The sequence below is a fragment of the Uloborus diversus genome, chromosome 5, assembly GCF_026930045.1.
Source record: "Uloborus diversus isolate 005 chromosome 5, Udiv.v.3.1, whole genome shotgun sequence".
Taxonomy (NCBI): Eukaryota; Metazoa; Arthropoda; class Arachnida; order Araneae; family Uloboridae; genus Uloborus; species Uloborus diversus.
This window is the reverse complement of record NC_072735.1, coordinates 65155673-65175170: the sequence shown is the minus strand read 5'-3', so window position 1 is coordinate 65175170 and position 19498 is coordinate 65155673. Positions and strand designations below refer to the sequence as shown.

The 19498-nt window shown below is 32.5% G+C and overlaps 1 protein-coding gene across 1 annotated transcript in view; it reads left to right on the top strand.

Moving 5' to 3' along the window:
• Positions 1–136: 136 nt before the first annotated feature.
• Positions 137–19498, top strand: part of LOC129222083 (U5 small nuclear ribonucleoprotein 40 kDa protein-like) — a 42068-nt gene continuing 22706 nt past the window's right edge. Inside the window, exons 1-4 of the mRNA XM_054856513.1 lie at positions 137–351; positions 3758–3887; positions 4662–4755; positions 17509–17674. Of these exons, the coding sequence (XP_054712488.1) occupies positions 253–351; positions 3758–3887; positions 4662–4755; positions 17509–17674 (489 nt within the window). The 5' untranslated portion in view covers positions 137–252. The remainder of the gene's footprint in view (positions 352–3757; positions 3888–4661; positions 4756–17508; positions 17675–19498) is intronic.

Sequence of the window (19498 nt, the reverse complement as noted above, 5' to 3'; positions counted from 1 at the left end):
TATTTAAATATTAAAATATTTAAATATTAAAATATTTAAATATTAAAATATTTAAATATTAAAATATTTAAATATTAAAATATTTAAATATTTAAATCATGGTTACTTCCACTGTAACCATGATTTTATGTAGCGCTTGGTCGCTAAACAAGTGTTTACAAGCAGAGCCGAATGAATTGAATTGAAACATTTCTCATTAATAAGAAGCTTCCGCTAAAAACTCATTAAAAACATTTTACATCTCTTTCAAAAATGCCATTTATAGAAAAGCGAAGCATGACGGATGGTTCTGTTGTGCCATTTAAGAAACCCAGAACTGAATTAGTTGCTAGAGAAAATCAAGATGCATTCGTAAGAAATTTTACTTTGTTTGCGTTAAATTCTGTTTCGTCAGCAATACAGTTTTTTTTTTTAATACGCTATCAATAATAATATTTGTTGTTTGTACAAAATGAATGTACTTTTCTTTCTTATACATATTGTGATCAGATTTTTGTAATTAAAAAGCAGAGCATTTCACTAACTGGGGGGGGGGGTGACGCAAAGATATTATTTTTTTTCCACAGGCATAGCGTTCACTTGTTGAGTTTTAGTGAAGTGAGAAGAGCGTGTAGTGATGCATTAACGACAGACGCTGTTTGCATTAACACACTGTACATTAATTAACATTTAAAAAGTACCTATTACACACTTTACAAATCTGTGCCTCAGAACCAGACTGAGGTAAATCCAAATATTGTGATTTTCCGTTTGTCAGTGCATAGTATGTGAAATCCTTTTACGCATTGAGCCATATGAATGTAAGCCTTAAAAAAAATCCTTTGTAATTATTTACCAGTGTTAAAAGAATGCCAGTCCTATCCTTTCTATGCACCAAGCGACCATTTTTTCGCTCTTCTGTAAAGTAACGATTGTGTGACTTACATTAATCTGGCTTTGAGGTACAGAAATGAGACACACACATCTCAAGCGTACATGAAACGTTCCACAATGTCTACCTCTTACATTTTTCTTAGTGTTCCAAACTTTGCTCGAACATAGTTGCAGTTCATGTGTGTACACAGTAAATACAGCCATGTTTGAATAAAGCTACCAGGTAGCCTGGTTGCACCAGACACTAATCAAGCATTCTAGAAGAGTCACCCTTTAGATCCAGAGGGAATCATGACTAAGGTGACCATATGGTTCATTTTGAATGGGAACAGTGTGGAAAATAAGTACAATGAAGCACCGTTTATAAGTTTCTCTTTTATACGTTTTTATCAATTATACGTTTTTTAAATTGGTCCCTACAAAGTCTAATACACATTAACCTACACCTATTATACGTTTTTCGTTTGTACGCTTTTTCATACAGTCCCTTCAAAAACGTATAAACGGTGCTTCACTGTATTTCGTTTTGAGGAGCAATGCTGTAACCTTGAGGAGCAGTTTTACGACATTTGCTAGATCATATTTTCAACAAGGAAACAAACAATCTTTAAGAAATGTAATTTTTAATGTGTCTATTTTAAACGTTTTCAACAATGACTTCAGTTACAAACTTTTATCACTTATCTTTTACAAAATAGAAGAACTGGTGTAAATGGGTGGTTCTACAAATACAGGAATATTTAGAGTCTGAAAATTTCAAAAAGTTAAACCATTGCGAATTAATTATTTGCCCTATGTTTCCTAATAAAAATAGTCATCTGAAATCATCATGTATGATGTGTCAAGTACACTGCATCAACAAGTATTTTTGTATTTTACATTTAAAAATTTTTTTTTTTTTTTGATCGCAAAAATTTTGACGCAATTTATGATATTGTGTTATTTTTCATACTTTTTTAATTGCAAACTGCAATGTGATACCACTTATTTCCTACACTTAATGGGATAGTCCTGTTTTGAGGTAATCTGTCTCTTTGTTCCCACACATAGTTACAGGGTTTTGAGTGCTGAATTGTCCCATTTCCTGAAGCGACAGAAAGGAACACTGGAAATGCTGCCACAGAAAGTCATTGAGTGGAAACATTGAATCATGCAAACTTACACGTGTTGTGTTTGTTCGGTACTAATTCTCAAGTACAAAGGGTCTTTTTATATGAAAAATTATCATAATTATTATAAGCTTTGTGCTACAATATGATTAAAGTGACAAAACAACGTAAATAAAGCACAAATATTGGAAAAGATACAGCACGTAGCGGAAAAGCACTTTGCTAATTTTAGGAGATGAAGAAAGATTACATTTCAAAGAAATAAACTTGGGAATAATTCTCTTTCGTTTACAACAACAAAGAAAGGACAGATGATCCAAAAACCTATACTTCATCAGTCTAAGATTACAAAACCTGTTCACTTCAGACATAATAAATGCAAAAAATATGATCGAATGGCCCGTTTAAGCCGAAATTATATGAAAAATTATCATATAAGCTTTGTGCTACAGTATGATTAAAGTGAAAAAACAACGTAAATAAAGCACAAATATTGGAGAAGATATCTTCTCCAATATTTGCTTTATTTACGTTGTTTTTTCACTTTAATCAAAGGGTCTTTTTGCTTGTGAATAATTTTGTGGGTTTGCCAATTCACAGTTGCAAAATAACAGAACCGTTGTTTTTGTTTCTCAAAGCAAAGTAGAAAGCAGCGTAAAAGCAAACAGTATGAAATCTTATCAGGAATTTCATTCTTATTTACAATCAGTAACAAATGTACTTGAGCCAATTTGTGCATCAAATGTTGTATTATTGCTTTTGCATAATTTTTTGTATAATAAAAATTGGGCAAACAAATTTCAACGTTATATGTCGTCTTTTTCAAGTTTTATTTCTGTTCTTTATTGTAATAAGTACAAGCTCAAAAAATATACAACTTTTTTTAATGGGCATGTACTAGTTGCTTGAAATTGGTAAATAGCCACCACGTTTTGAGGAAAAAATTAAATGGTCACCTTAGTCATGAGCAACTGTCAAGCGACCTAATATAGGCTGAAACTGTGTTTTTGAGACTTACATTTCAAGAAAATGATGTAATAAGTATCAGGATATAAAATAAACCACAGTAATCCAAATAGTTTTTGAACACGATTAACGTAATGGAATAATAGAAAAACTCAGTTATACAGTATCAGTAAGGCCCCTGGAGAGTAAATAAACCTATGATTTTTCTTTTTTCAAAATAAAATTATAAAATGAATAAAAGAATTTTATAGAGAAAGTACTTAGCACAAAATTTGTTTCTGAAAATCAATTTGAAAAACATTGATTTAAGAATTATAGACCAATACACAAAGCCTGATCATTTACACTTGAACATTAGGTGTCTTCAATTTGCAGAATGGGGATTGCTGGAAAAGAAATGTTTGAACAAGGTTGATTAAATGATGTTTTTGTGGTCAATCTCCTCAAAACGCATAATGATAATTCTCCCTTCAGTTGGTTGTTGAAATTAAGCAAAATAATTAGTTATAATAGGTTTACCACACTTCTAAAAGCAAAAATTGTTTTCTCCGATAAGAAGAAACCTCAATAAAAAAAGAAAACTTGAGTTTCAATGGCCTATTATTTTGGAAAAAAACGAAGCTATTTTAAAAATTCTATAATTTTTGAACAAATTTAGCATGTATATAGTGAATAGGCAAAAAAAAGTTGTGATGCTATTAACCCTTAAAGCTGTCAGATGCTATTACAATATTCAACAATTCATAGCATCTTTACAATTATAAAGTAAGTATTGGAAAACTCCAGAAATTTATACATTAATTTTCTAGGGACCTCCTCGTACATCAAGTCTTTTGGCTCCTATTATGTTGTTGACTGGTCACCAAGGAGAAATTTTTTGTGGAAATTTTCACCCAGATGGAGGATTTTTAGCATCTGCTGGTTTTGACAGAGATATCTGTAAGTCGTTATATTGATTTCAGATAAGAATTATTTATTTACTTAAATATAACCGAGTTTTTGATACATCTAAATTTTACACCATTTTATCACTAGGTCATCCTAATTATTATGCATTGTTTTCCATACGTGAAAATAAAACATTTCATTAGGGTTGAGGAATGTCTGAGGCTGTGTCAAACAGTATATACATTAAGGGAAAAGGAGTGGAGATTGTTTAAGATGTGTACAATGAGTTTTATGCATAAATTATGCCATAAGAGATTACTGAAAAGTATCTTTTCAATAGAAATGTCTTCTTTTCCAGATTAGTTTATCTGTAGGACTTATACAAAACTCTATAAAAATTTCATTTTTAAAAGGTGTTTTTCAAAGTAGTGAGAACTAATGTTGAAATTTATTCAACATTATTGTTTATAAAACATTAATTGGTAGCTCTTTAAATTATTGTAAATCAAAATTAATGGAATTTGAAATAGACAAAAATTTAGCTGAGGAGAAAAGCAATTGAAAATGTTTCTTTAAAGAGTGCTTTCATAGGTAATATTTTCTACTAAATAAATCTCTGTGCAAATTTCTAGAATTCATTACAATTCTAGAACTTTTATACTAACAGATAAATAATGAAAATAGACAATATACATTTTAATCAATCATTTATACTATATTAATTTTTAAACTTTATTTCAGTTCAATAACTAAAATAAAAAATACTTAAAATTTATTTCATTGAAAGTTGCATTTACAATAAAGAAAATTTACTTTATTTTTTAGTTTTCTGGAATGTGTATGGAGAATGTGAGAATTTTGCTGTTTTAAATGGACATACCGGTGCTGTATTGGATTTGAAATTTTCAACTGATGGAGGGTAGTTAAATTTTTTATTTTATTTCAAAATTCTTTATCTGCCTTAAAAATGAAAAAAATAGTACAGTAGAGTCTCCAAAATCGAAGGTACCTGGGGACTCATGCCACCTTGCATTATTGAAAACTCGAATTATCCGGAAAGTTCTTCCAGATTAAAATTTGACTCTTTTCAGATGGTATAAGTAAGAGCACCTTTTACGTCCTTGTACAAAGAAAATTAAGTATTGTCTTCACGAAAAATTTATCACTGAAATTTCACTTTTTAGTTACCTCTAAACAAAATTTGACTTTTTTTTTTTCACGATGTCTGTCCCTGTAGGTACATATTTATGTGTGTAAATTTGTAGGCAACCAAACATACAATTTGACAGTGCCCGAAACCATTTCGATGAGTTTGTCATTACGTCTGTATCTATGTACTGGTGAAAGTATGTAACTCGCATAACTCAAAACCAGTGAGGTGTAGAAGATGTATACAACTTCTGAGGTGTCAAGTTGTGAACCTTTTGTTTTAAATGAATCAGTTTTGCCAAAAGACATGTTTAAACGTTCTTTGTGGCACATTAATGTAAATTTTACGTATCAAGTAATCTCTGAGGCATCTCTTAATCCATATTTTGTTGTCAATGAATATTACGTATCACTTAGGGACTGTTGTTGGCACCAACTTCTCAATGCATTTTTTATTATTTGCTGTATGCAATTAAATATGTTTAACAGTAGCGAAAGATTTTTTTTTTCAGATTTTAATCCTTTTTTTTTAAATTAAAAGTGTAACTGAACGCATTAAGTAAGCACCTCAAATTCAGTGGAACCTAGAACTTTCAAGACTCTACTGTGATGAGTAAATTTTAATTACATTTTGCTTCATTGAGTGAAAGCAGGGCGGCGACAGATCAGGGACTTCAGGGAGATCAGGGAAAAGTCAGGGAACTTTATTAAGCAGGGAAATATCAGGGAATTTTGAAAAAATAACAAAAAATTCAGGGAAAATTGATTTTATGAAGAAGCTTTACACAGTTTTGTATCCTAAATCCCTACACATTTTCTGCCAATTATCTGTTCAAAAAAAGGCAAATTAGTGAGGTGCGATTATACACTGCCGCATAGTTGTAAATCTTTTTTCCTCAACGTAAAAGTATTGAATCTTCCTTATTAACCGCAGGATGAACATTAGGGTGGTCACAAAAAATTGATTTTCGAATTTCTTCGGCGGCACCCCCGTAAAATGTGCCAATGAACTAGAAAACATGATTTGCAAAGTTTGAGCTCAATCCGATAATATTAACATGTGCCGCAAAGAGGCCAAAGTTACGAAAAACAGTGATTTTTAGCAAAAAATCGTAGTTTTCTTCTTTAAAACCAAAACTTTTCATCCTAGAAACTTCGTTCTGGTCTCATTTTATAGGAAATTTTATTCTCTTGATCAATTATCTTATCATTTTTTAAACAAAATTTATAGAATGGTACTGGGCATTTTTCAGGTCAGGCCATGGAAGACATCATCAATAAGGAATTTTCATGCAAAGATCTAAAAGTATTACAATATTCAATTACATTTATTTGCTCTTTGTTGATTTTAATTTATCCATTAAAAAGGCTTCATTTGAAGGTACTTTAAAAATTAAATGCAACAAATTGCTGATTTAAAATAAAATACACAGTCCAGTCACATTAATGTGACCATCTGTCAAAAGCCAGAATAACCACCTTTCACAGAGGGGACTGCTGTGAGACGTGCAGGAAGAGAGTCACTTAGGTCCATGAAGGTGTTCTCTGGGATGTTGAGTCATGCCGACTCTAATGCCGTGGCCAGCTGCGCTAGATTACGTGGTTGAGGATCCATGGCGCGAACAACTCGATCGAAATGGTCCCACAGATGCTCAATTGGCTTTAAGTCAGGTAAGTTTGCTGGCCAGGGGCGGACGGTAAACTCTTCCTGGTGCTCTTCAAACCACGCACGTACACTAGCAGCTGTATGGCACCTCGCATTGTCCTGCTGGAAGATGCCATCATCCTGAGGAAAAACAATGCGCATGTAGGGGTGGTTATGGTCCGCAAGGATAGATGCGTACTTGCATTGATCCATCGTGCCTTCCACAATGATCAGTGAACCCAGAGAATGCCAGGAAAACATTCCCCAGACCATAATGCTCCCGCCTCCAGCTTGGACCGTTCCGGCAATGGTTGCAGGGTGGTTCCTTTCAGAGGTTTCACGCCTTATACGCCAACGTCCATCTGTTCAATGGAGCATAAAACGCGATTCATCTGAAAACACTACCTGACTCCACTCAGTGGACGTCCAGCTGCTGTACTGGCGTGCAAATTCTAGCCTTCGTCGTCAGCCCAGGCATCTGCTTCGGAGGCCCAGATGTTCGCTCAGCAATGTTCGCTGAATAGTAGTTTGGGAGACACTTTTGGTAGCCCCTTGGTTCATTTTGGTGGTCAGTTGCTCAACGGTAGCCCGTCTATCTGCCCGAACGTATCTCCGCAACCGTCATTCGCCTCTGTCATCTATGGCCTGTGGTGCACCACATTTGCCACGTCGCTGATTTTGGACAGTACCATTTTGTCATGCACGGTACACTTTTACCACGGCGGCACACGAACAGTTCACAAACTCGGCCGTTTCGGAAATGCTTCCACCCTTGGCCCGAAAGCCAATGACCATACCCTTTTGGACGTCGGATAAATCGCTTCATTTCTGCATTACGCCAACGATTGAAATGTTTTCCGAAGCCCTCACACACCCTTTATATACGCTCAACTGCACTGTGCTGCCACCTGCCTTCTGTGATTGGTTATTTAACTCTGATGTGGAAAGTACGTGGTAGTCACATTAATGGTTCTTTGTAACAGGATTTAACTGCATACATTTCTGATAATATTGCTGTTTTTGCTCTGATTTTGCTTAACCTTGTAAGGGTGTTACAACCATTAACTAAAAGAAGCAATATAATTTATTTATAATGATTCGTTCTTTTTACGCGATTTTGAGGATATTGGCTACGACCTGACTTAAAAAAACCTGAATAATGTTCAATCAATTTTTACAAGAATTTAAATGAGATTATACTTAAAGAGAATAAAATTCCCTATAAAATGAGACCAGAACGAAGTTTCTAGAATGAATAGTTTTGGTTTTATAGATGAAAAACTACGATTTTTCTCTAAAAACTGCCATTTTTCGTAACTTTTGCCTCTTTGCAGCTCGTGTTAATGAAAATTACTTGAAACTTACTTGAATTAAATTACTTGAAACTTTCCAAATCACATTTTCTAGTCTATTGGCACATTTTAGGGGGGTGCCGCAAAAGATAAGTTGAAATTTTTTTCCCCCATGTGCCTTGTGACCACCCTAATGAACATCCTAAGATTGCTTCTGTGTCTGTTAGGTTGTTTATTTTACCTAGCTTGAAATTTCCTTTCACGCTTTCAATGTGATGTAAAATAAACAACCATACAGGCAAAGAGGAAGCCTTCATTAATGCCTTAGCTCCTTTGCCTTTATTCCATTATTTTGAAGTAATTAGCGTACTGTAATCACGATTTCAAGAAGAAATCTTTGGTTTTTGAATTAATACTGATAAAAGCCTAAAAGTTATTACTTCTTCGCGTTTTTAATTTAATTGCTAAAATTGAACTTTCAATCAAAAAACTTTGTGTTTTGCCGTTATATTATTTGCTGTCACCGTAATTATAAAGGTTTTCTTTTCTTCAGACTTAAATGATTCTTATATTTTATAACCAAGTTGTATTCTTCTTTTATATATTTTAAAATTAACTAATTGCTTTTTTTTTTCTGTTTTTTTTCCCTTGCATTTCAAAGTTGTTTCATACAAAAGCAATCAAGATTTTTTTCGTTACATACTTAAATCATTTGAAATAACTTGTGTATTTAAGTAAATATCTTTATTTTTTTACTGTTAAAATGCTGTATTTATTCATTAAAACCCATGTTCTAGATTAGAGAAAAGCTCCCTATGAATGGATGTCAAAAGGTTTCATCTGTTTTGCATAAATATGTCAATTAGTTGTATAAGAATAACTACATTACTTCTATTCTTTCACTATTACTTGTTATTCTTGCAACAGTTATTATACTGTTTGAAAATTTAGTTCAAAATAATTTCAATTACTTTTTAGTTCTACTATAAATACACATATGTTTTTAATAGTGATTTTAATAGTTTCTTAAAATTCTTATGCTAACTGGTTTCTGGAAGTAAAGTATTTTTTTAAAAAATTCTGATATCTTTCCTTGTAGAAAAATTTAATATACTGTTTTGTAGGTTTTTTTTCCCCAAAAAAATGACTTGATATGTTTTTTTTTTACCACTTTGTTAAAAAAGTAGCATCTTTTTAAAATATATCTTTAGTTCATCAACTTTACACAACTTAAAACGTTTAAAATAACACATTTTATACAAACATACAATGGATTTTAAGTAGAGCAAAGAAAGGAAACCATTATCATTGGTAACGTAAATCAGGGAAATTTGATGAACATAATCAGAGAAATCAGGGAAAAGTCAGGGAACTTTTTTTCAGTTCCTGTCGCCACCCTGGAAAGTCATATAAGAGAAAATACATTACAAAAGAATTTTTTAGAAAGTTTTTTTCTTTGTGAGTTTTACACATAGCAACCAGGGCTGCGGAGTCGGAAGGAAAATGGCCGACTCCGACCCCGACTCCGGATTTTTTTAAATTGTATTTTTTCAACTCCCTCTCTCCCTTCAGGGGAAGGGGGAAAACCTCTAAACAGAGATTGAAGTATTAATTCCTTTTTATGAAAATTTCGCATTTTGTTTTTTATTGTAAACCCAAGACGCATACAACGTCAGAAATTCAATTTAAAAATCAAATTTTCCAATAGTTACGAGTTAAAAAGTGAGATGACTTAAAAATCCCTTTTAAAAAATTTGAAAAGGATTATCTGTAATTTGCTCCCCTTTAATGTTTAACAAATAGACATTGATCAAATCATGTGCTTTTAATTTTTGAAGGGAAAACAAAAACCTTTTTTTCTAAATCCAAGTTCTTGAGAGGGGGTGGTTTGCCTAGGGTGACACCCATCTGGTAGATGGTAACCAAAGTTAAGTTCAGAGTTTATAAAAAAATATAAATACTTTAATTCTGAAAATTTTCGCGAATATATTTTAAATTATATTTTATCAATAAAATTGCAACGAAAATAGGGCGCATATACATCAGGAGCTAATTTTACACAAAATGCGGCGGTATACAAATTTGTACGAATAGCTTTTACTATACCTATGTTTCTCATTCGCAAAATTTTTAATTTAAATTTTATTTGCTGCTTTAGAGTTAACCTTAATATGAAGATTTTAAGATTAACTGCAATTATTGAGTGTTGTAATCAAGAAATCATTTACACTTATTTTGTTCCATACTTTTTAGTGAGAACCAAGCTTATAAATAGTCTTAATAAAGAAAAAAACATTAGATTATTTCGTCGGATCTTTTGGATTCGTGCTTTCGCACCAGAACTTTTTTGAATTTGCCGTTCACCCTTAAACGTTTCAACATTAGCTACGGGCCTCAACTTACTAATTTGTTACGTTTCTTTTACTATTTTACAACTGATATCGAACAAAACACTATATTTCTATTTTTATTTGTAAGTGATTACTTGAAAATGTTAGGCAACCAAACCGTTCGCTGACAGTTGCTATTAGTTAAGTTAAAAAGCAAGCAAACTAGGGGACGGCTACAGAAAGTTCTGTAAGCACTCAAGCTAGCTGATTGCCATAATGGCAGTTATTTTCTCATTAGTATCTTTTCATACATGTAATCGAACCAATTGGAAGTCAGTTTTTAAAAAATGCAAGGAGAGTCAGCGAAAGGAAAAGAAAAAAAAAAGCCCGGAGTCGGAGTCGGCATGTTTTATAACAACTCCGACTCCGACTCCTTTACCTAAAAATCAGTCCGACTCCGACTCCACAGCCCTGATAGCAACTCTACAAAGATAATAATTATAATCAAGTCTTGCAGTTGAGCAGAAAAGAGAAGAGAACAAACTTGTGTCTGCTAGTGAGGCATTAAAATTGATGATTCTCTTTTTTAGAATTTACCAACAATTGCTACTTTTGTGGATGAAATACTTCATTTAGTGTATTGCTTTATTTTGGCTGTATTGCCTGATTTTATTTTTTGGTAATGTTGACTTTTTTTTTTCTACAAAATGATTTATTTTACAAGTATTGAAACTAAGCTTTTTTTTTATACACTCAGTAATTAATTAATTTATGTGTACCTAAATTTTGTATTATACAATTAAAGTAAATATTATACAAGATAAGGATTGGGACTCTTGCCTCCCACAGTATTCACTTAAATTCAAGGTGTACATGATACATTTACTCTTTAGTATTTAGGAATCAGGTGGCCTTTGCAGAGATGAATATTTGTCACTGCATAAAAGCTTTTACTTGGTATTTTTAAAAAATAAATATTTTTTAAGACCATTTAATCCTTGAATTACAATGGTCTTCGTATCCTAGAAATTCGGCGGGGGTCCTTTTGACCCCTCAGAAGAAATCTGCATAGTTCTCTACGTGATGTTATATATTTGTAAAAATTACTTTGAAATTACATATTTATAATAAATTCAGTTTATTTGAAGGATGCAGCAAAGGTTTATGGATACAAAATGAAGCATTGTAAAAAAGTTTAAAATCACCAGCTTTGTATCAGTTGCATTTCAGAAACATCAGCTCCCTTTTATATACCAAAACATTATGAATGCTTCAAATGTTCTCAGAGGCATTTTTGTGTTTATGCTGTTTCAACATCAGTAAATGTATTTGCTTTTCTTTTTTTCTGAAAAAGTTGAAATGACTCCTGTTCACACTTTTAGGTATGTAGGTCAACCTTTAGTTTGGGTTTAAAAAATTAAAAAAAAACACTTTTCTTGAAAACTTTATATTATTACACAGCACAATGATTCATGAAAAGTCAAGAAAAAACTAAGCTTTTTACAAAAAGATAGAGGAGCAGTTAGCAAAACACGTTTCTGTTTGAGTGGTCAAAATGACTTCTCCCGTAATTCTAATGTTAATGAACATCCAGAACCCAGATGTTAAAATTACCATGAAATTTAAATTTTTTAAAAGCATTAATTGGAGTAAATTTTCAATAATAAAATTTTGTTATTGTTGTAATCAACTCTAAATGTGTTTTAAATGCTCCCCCCCCCCATAAAGTATAAAAATTCAATTGTGTCTGCAATAAAATGGTGTGGCATGCACGGCAGTTTTATTCATTTACTTTTTTTTCGTTATCTAATTGAAATTAAAACTGAAACTTGTTTTAATTTCTCTAAATATTGTCAATAAGTAGGACTGTATTTATGAATTTATTGATTTATTTTGAGCTACATTCATCCCCTTTTGTACTCACACACTACAAGGTATAACACTTAATAGTTTAGTTCTGGGGTGCCTAGGGGTCATGGCGTTAATGCATAAAAAATACAATATTACATGTTATGTAGGGCTCGACTGATGGCATTTTTGTTGATAGGCCGATGCCGATTGTTCAAAGAGGGCCGATGGCCGATTGTTTTTCTCCAAATAGCCGATGGCCGATGCCGTTGGCCGATGGCAAAAAAAAAGAAAAAAAAAACAGAAATATATTGATAAGATTATCAGGGATTTAAAGGATCATTGATTCATTTCACTTTACTTCCTTTCTACGAATAAGGAATCGTTATCACAAAAAAAAAAATCAGATTTCTACCTAAATTTCTATTTTACGCACACCCAATCTAAACTTCACAAGTTTTTTCGGCACATCTGTACATGCATATGTACCTAAGAACATATAGATGACCGAAATATCCATTTTGGACGCCTCCTCAGTTAATTATCGCAAATTCTCCTGTAATGTCTTCATGCGCGTAAACTTGCGTCATTAAAAAACGTTATGAAATAGTAAGTTGAAAACTCATGTGTACGTAGTATGATCTGAAAGTTCAAGGTCAAGCAGTATAAAACCTTACCCTGAATAGTTCACATTACCGAAGCACATCTATCTACAAAATGATCACCTCAGACGACTAGGCACTTCTGCCAACTTTCGTATAGCTTTTACAAGCACTTCTGGAAGACATTTTTCGCAACCTCCCGTAAGGCCTTTTGCGCTGCTGCTTCAACTTCATCGTGGGGAAGAAGGCGACTTTCATGTTGAGGATGCACGGTTCGATTGGTCAGTACTCTGATATGCCAAACAAATAGCATTATGTTTCGTCGGACTTAGCCCCATGTGACTTTTACTTGTTCCCAACAAAAAAACGTTTGCATGGACGCTGCTTATTTCCGTCAGGAAAAAATAAAGCTGCATCATATAAGGTAGCGAAAAATGGTTTCCAGGAATGATTCCAAAAGTTAATTGAACATTGGCAGAAATACATAGTCCCCAAGGTGACCTTTTGAAAATGGATGTGCTTCCGTAATGTGAACTATTCCGGGTAAGGTTTTATACAGCTTGTCCCCGAGGTTTTGGATCATACTACATACAATCTGTATAGGGTGTAGTTATGCTTCTCCTTTTTTGACTGTTGTATGAAGAAAGAGAAAGAAGAACAGCCCCCTCCCCCCTCCCCAAAAAAAGAAAGAAAAAAACAGAGTCATAACTAAGAAGATATAACTAAGATTCCAGTAATACTGTAATAATGTATTGATTTAGGTACACTAAACATAGTTTAAAAACATTAAATTATGTTGTTTAATCATTCAGAAAAAAAGAATGAAACTATGAAACCATCCACAAATTACGCAATTAAATTGGAAAGATTGCACGTAGACATTTTTTAGTCATCAAATTAAATGAAAAAGGTAACAAATAAATTACAATATTAAATCATTATAGGAATATTTTTGTACTTATTTAAAATTTATGAATAGAAAAGTTTGGATTTTTCATAAAAGCTTTAACAGTGACATAAATTTTGCTGAAAAAAGAAATAGCCATGAAAAGAGCGAGATTCTTAAAACGCAGCTACAATAAACAAACTCAATATTTACACCAAGTTAATAACTGAATACATATACTACTTGATCTGATGTTTGCACACATAATATTAAACAATTTGATTGTTTAATCTTTTATGAACCTTTACAAACAAATTCAAATTAAATTTTTCAGTTTAACAATAATTTTCTAAAATTAAAAAAATTGCATTATAGAAAATCCTTGAAACTTTTCTATAAAAAACAAAAATAACTTATTCATTGATTTTATATAAATACATAAAAATCGTTACAACAGAAAAAAAAATCGATCACTATTAATGATGCAAAAAAGATGGCGCATTACGAAATATAGGTGAAATAAGTATGAGAAATACACAAAATGACATTTCTTGATCAAAATAAATAATTGCTAAATATTTAGGAAATGCTTCAAACGACGAGGGAGGCTTGGGGGGGGGGGAATCACCATCTGATTTTGGAGTAACTCACACTTCGGCCCCAACTTTGGCCTCATTTTTTTACTACAAAACCGTTACCACCAACGCCTCGGAAGAGTTTCCAAATCTGCTTCAGCACTTCCGAAGAAAAAAATTCAAAAGTCCCTTTGATTTCCGAATTATGTCACCATTCAAAACGTCTTTAATCAATGTCTTACATTAAGTGTCTACATTCCTTCTTAACAATAGATAAATCTTGAAAAAAAAATCTCTAATTTTATGAATGGTGTTAGTTTTAAACAACTCGGAAGTACGACTAGAGTTTAATTTCAGAAATTGAGAGAGTGAGAGGAGGGGCACGCAAGTGTTCTCGGAAATTCAAAAAATAGTCGTAAAAATTAGAGTTCAAAATAATCATAAACATGAAGCAGAAAAAAACCTTTTAAAACTTGCACCCGAGTTTGTTTTGACATGCAGTGGCAGATTTAAAATGTAGCAAATGTTGCAATTGCGCGAGAGGCACCATAACCATAGGGGCAACGTAGGAGTTACAAAAATGCTTATGATAAATGTTTTACAACTTCTGTGATAGAGATGCCCCTAAATGTATTTCGACGGGCCCCAAACTTGTAACTCTGCTGAAGCGATACAAAAAAGACTGCATTACTGTGATTCATGTTACAAATATCGAAAAATTAAAAATTACCGTCGGTTCAACAGGAATCTAAGAAAATGTCACAAAAACCGGTTTCGCCATCCCATATTTGTTTCCATGGTCTCCAATTCGGCAATATATCACCAAATGATTGTCAGTCTGAGACGCTATATTAGTTTTGCATCGAAATAAGTAATTAATAACCACATGCGAAAATTTAAACCTTCTACAGTTTACCATTTTTGAGTTATGACTTATGAGAGATAGATACGTACCAGGGGTCTGGCCAGAGGATATTTGGGTCCGTTAACGGACCCTTCACAAAAATCCGATCAACCAAAACGGACCTTTCACAAAATCCCTATCAAACAAAACGGACCTTTCACAAAATCCCGATCAACCAAAACGGACCCTTCACAAAATTCTGATAAACAAGATTGGATCTTTCACAAATTGTTTTTTGAAGGAGCAAATCTGAGAGCAAAGTAACGCATATTAAACCTATTAAACCACCGATAATTTTTGGAAACTTTCTTAAAGTCAAATTAGAGGGATCAGCTTATACAAAATCTGCTAATTTTGCAAAGAAAAAAAAATCGGCACTTTTGTGATGCTCCTGCAAGCGATAAATTGCTACTGCCAAATAAATATAATGCTTGTTGTTTGCTTCTTGGAAAGAAATTAACAGATCGAAATAAGTTTGGTTTCAAATAATTTTGTTTGTTTTATCACAGCTAATTAGCAGCGATGTTGTTGTAAACTTTTCTGAAAAGGCGTTTGGTAAGCACTTTTCTCCCCACTGATGATTTAATAAACAATAATAATATATATCAGCGAAATGAACTTAGAACTGCAAAGGGATAGTAAGGGTGGAGAAAAAAATGTGATCGCTTCAGATAGGGTTACCAACTTTAAAATTATCACCATTTAGCGCCAAGATAGGGTTACTAACTTTAAAATTATCGCCATTTAGCGTCTGGCGTTAAACCTTTATAATGACTTGATTAGAAAATATTCTCATCATTTTACCAGCTTGTCAATATTTGCGTTTCTATGGTGCGGTGCGATGTTCAACTGTTATTTTTGGAGAAAATTATATGGGTTTGATTTTTCGATGCTAACAAGGATGATTAACTTTAAATAAACTGTTTTACTTGCCTTTTTTTTCTTTAGATGTCTACATTTTTAAAAATACAATCTTTTAACATCCGATATAAGAATCATATTTTGTTCTTTTTTCAAGCTAACTTCGTTTTATTAGGATGCAAATAAATGAAAAGTCTATTTTTGTTAGAACACTCACTTCAAGTTTTTAAAGCAAAATTCCATTTTCTTTTATGAGTCAAAAATTAAAAGGCAGAATCAATGGTTTAATTTTATTTTTGCTTTAGCTGTGTCCACAGATATTAATGATATGTTTATCATAGGACTCTAAAATGCAATTTAAAAATAATTTTATCAAAAATATTTCTTTTACAAGCCGTTTTTATACCTTTGATGCCTTCACTTTGAGAATTGCGATCTCTTTGCATCCGCTATGGGATTCCAATTTTTTGAATTTTTGATGTTTAGTACGCTTTGTTAAGAAGTAAACAAATAAAATCTATTTTTATTTTTGTTAAAATCACGGAAATTATAAGTTTTAAACGAAATTCTGTTCAATTTTAAGAGTGTCATGGGTCAAAAAGTTAAATGCTGAACCCCCTCGTCTGAATTTTATTTATTTATTTATTTATTTATTTATTTTTTTGTTACAATTATTTTAAATGCTGTACAGAAGTATTTCTAGTATAATTTAACATAATGTTGAATGGTAGACAAATATTGCTACTTGAGTTAGCGATGCCTCCCCCCCCCCCGCTAAATACTAGAAAAACACCTCAGAATGATATTCTCAACATAGAAAAGGAAAACACTCTACTTTAAGTTTAAATGATGTAGTTTGTGCCTGCTCTAAATTCTAAAATTTCGATTTAACAATTTTTTTTTTTTTTTTGCGAAATTATTTTATTTTTCACAAAAATAATTAACTTTTCACAAAATTATTTTATTTTTCACAAAAAACGGACCCTGTGAAAAATCCTGGACAGACCCCTGCGTACATCCAGCTGCAAGAAACAGTGCACTAATTAACTTGTTTGGTTCTCGAATGCCGTATTAAAAACTCTTTCAGGGGTGACTAAAATAGAAATTCATACGAAATTTATGTAAACAATTTTATATGAAAACAATAACTCCCTTTACTTTGTATTAAAAAGAAAAACAGCAAAGGTCCCTTTTTTTTTCAAAAACATCGGCCAATTCCATCGGCTTTTCGATGTATTTTAAGGCCGATGGGCCGATGTTTCCTGCAATTTAGCATCGGCCGCCAATGCCGATGGCTAAATTGCTGAACCATCGGCGCCGATGCACCGGTCGAGTCCTAATGTTATGCGCTTGTTGTTTCACTAAAAGAAGTCGAAAAGTTTTTGACTCCTTAATTAATATTCATCTGTACAACTTGCTAACAACAATCAGGATTTTTTTGCTTCCCTAAACATTCTTCGGCATCTTCAATAGTATTTATTTTTCTTAAATTGAGTTCTGCAGCGTTATTGTTCTTGAAAATAGATTTTTTTTAGTTATATACAAAACTAATGATTTTGAAATTCTCATTATTATTTAAGATACCTGTTTTCTGCTTCTACTGATAAAACTGTAAGCATATGGGATACTGAAGTTGGAGTTCGTATAAAGAAATTAAAAGGCCATACTTCTTATGTAAATAGCTGTAGTCCTGCTCGTCGTGGCCCTCAATTAATATGCAGTGGTGGTGATGACTGTACTATTAAAGTAAGTGAATCTTTTCGTAATTATTCACAAAAAATTTTAGTCATGCAATTAAAGCATCAATTACACCAGTGTAGTGTAAATACAGTAAAGTCTCGAAAATCCGAGTCTCAAAAGTCCGAAATTCTAATTAATTCGAGGTGCTTCATTGACATTTTAAGGCATATTTAATAGTTGAAAATATGATTTGCATTAACCCTGAAAATTGAAAATTTCCCCTAAACCAGGGACGGGTTTATAGTCTATTCAAGGGGGTAGCGGATGAAAACCGAAAAAAAACCCCTCCCCAACCATCCACTAGGGTTTTGAAACCTAATGTTTTTACCTGTAAGTAAACATGGTTTTTGCCATGCAAAATACTATGCTTCCAATATATTTTTAAAAAACTTTTTTGCAACGTGAACATTAATTCGGACTTGGGACTCATAGGAGTGAGTCCTATACTCTGGATTTAAGCCGGAAGCGGGCGCCCCCCACCGCCACCCTAGTATATCCGCCACTGTGTAAAACTTCCTTAATTACCTACAATAAGTGAATTAAAAAGGTGTTGAGAAGTCGATGTCAACAACACTTGCCAAATGGCACGAAACATTCATTCTACAGATGGATATAGATATGCTTTGAGGACAATAATTTGATATGAAAAGATTTGAAATTAACATTGTTCTACCTTCAAGAACAAATAAACAGCCGTTTCGGAAAATGAATTTTTAAAAAAAGTGCACAACTTGATACCGCTCGGGTTGTATAAACAAAATGTTATTAACTGCTTTTGTGTTCTGCAAGAGATAAATAAGGGGAGGTCGGGCACGTTGGTCCGCTTTTTTTACCTATCATTTTTTATCTCATCAAAAAACTTAATGATCAGTTCGATTTTCTACAATAAGTTTCACTAAACACTTCTCAACAACACAGATTTTTTTGGAAGTGTTGAATTGATAAACTTTTTTCATATTAATTTTTTAACTGAACCTCGTAAAGTGGACCAACCTGCCTTACGGGTGGGGTAAGTTGGTCCGCCTGGTAGGAACGTTGGACTGCATAACTCAAACAACATTTGTTATAATTTTAGTGATAAATACTATTAAACTTTAACTACCTTTTTCTCTGTTGTGTGTAGAGTGAAAAATATTTCAATTTAAGGTCAATATAACATATTAAATTGATTTTTTGATAAAACATCTTTATTTAAAAACAGCAATAAGCATTCACCATTAGTACACAATTATTTTTTAAAAATCAATAGAAAATCATAGAATATTGTTATAATTATTGAGATTTAAGAGCAAAAAAATGTTTTTAAATTATGTGGGGTAGGTTGGTTGAGTTCAACGTGCCCCACAAAGAGTGGACTAACCTACCTCACCTTCTTGGTCTGAAAAAGTGATGTCATAATTTTTTTCTTTTTGTCAGAAAATGAAAAAAATTGCCAATTATATTGAACTAAAGAACTTACTTTAAGAAAGGAGTTCAATTTTTTTCCCGCAATCTAGATGAAAACCATTAAAAAAAATTAAGTTAGTTTTCTGAAAATTACTCAGGACTACTGAAATAACACTTTCTGGAATAAAATTTGTTCAATATAACTGTACCATGTGATTTCATTATATTATTTGCAGGACCATAGGTGCTATTTGTTTGTCATAAAATAAAAATATATTAATAGTATCAAAATAATTGAGATTGGTCCAATGTGCCCCACAGTCTAACGTACCCCCCCCCCCTACACAGGCATGCTTTCAAATATCACAGCAAAAATCTCTGAAATTGATATGAGCATAGTTAAAATGCATTTTATGGCTGCTTAGAAGTTTGGACATAAACACG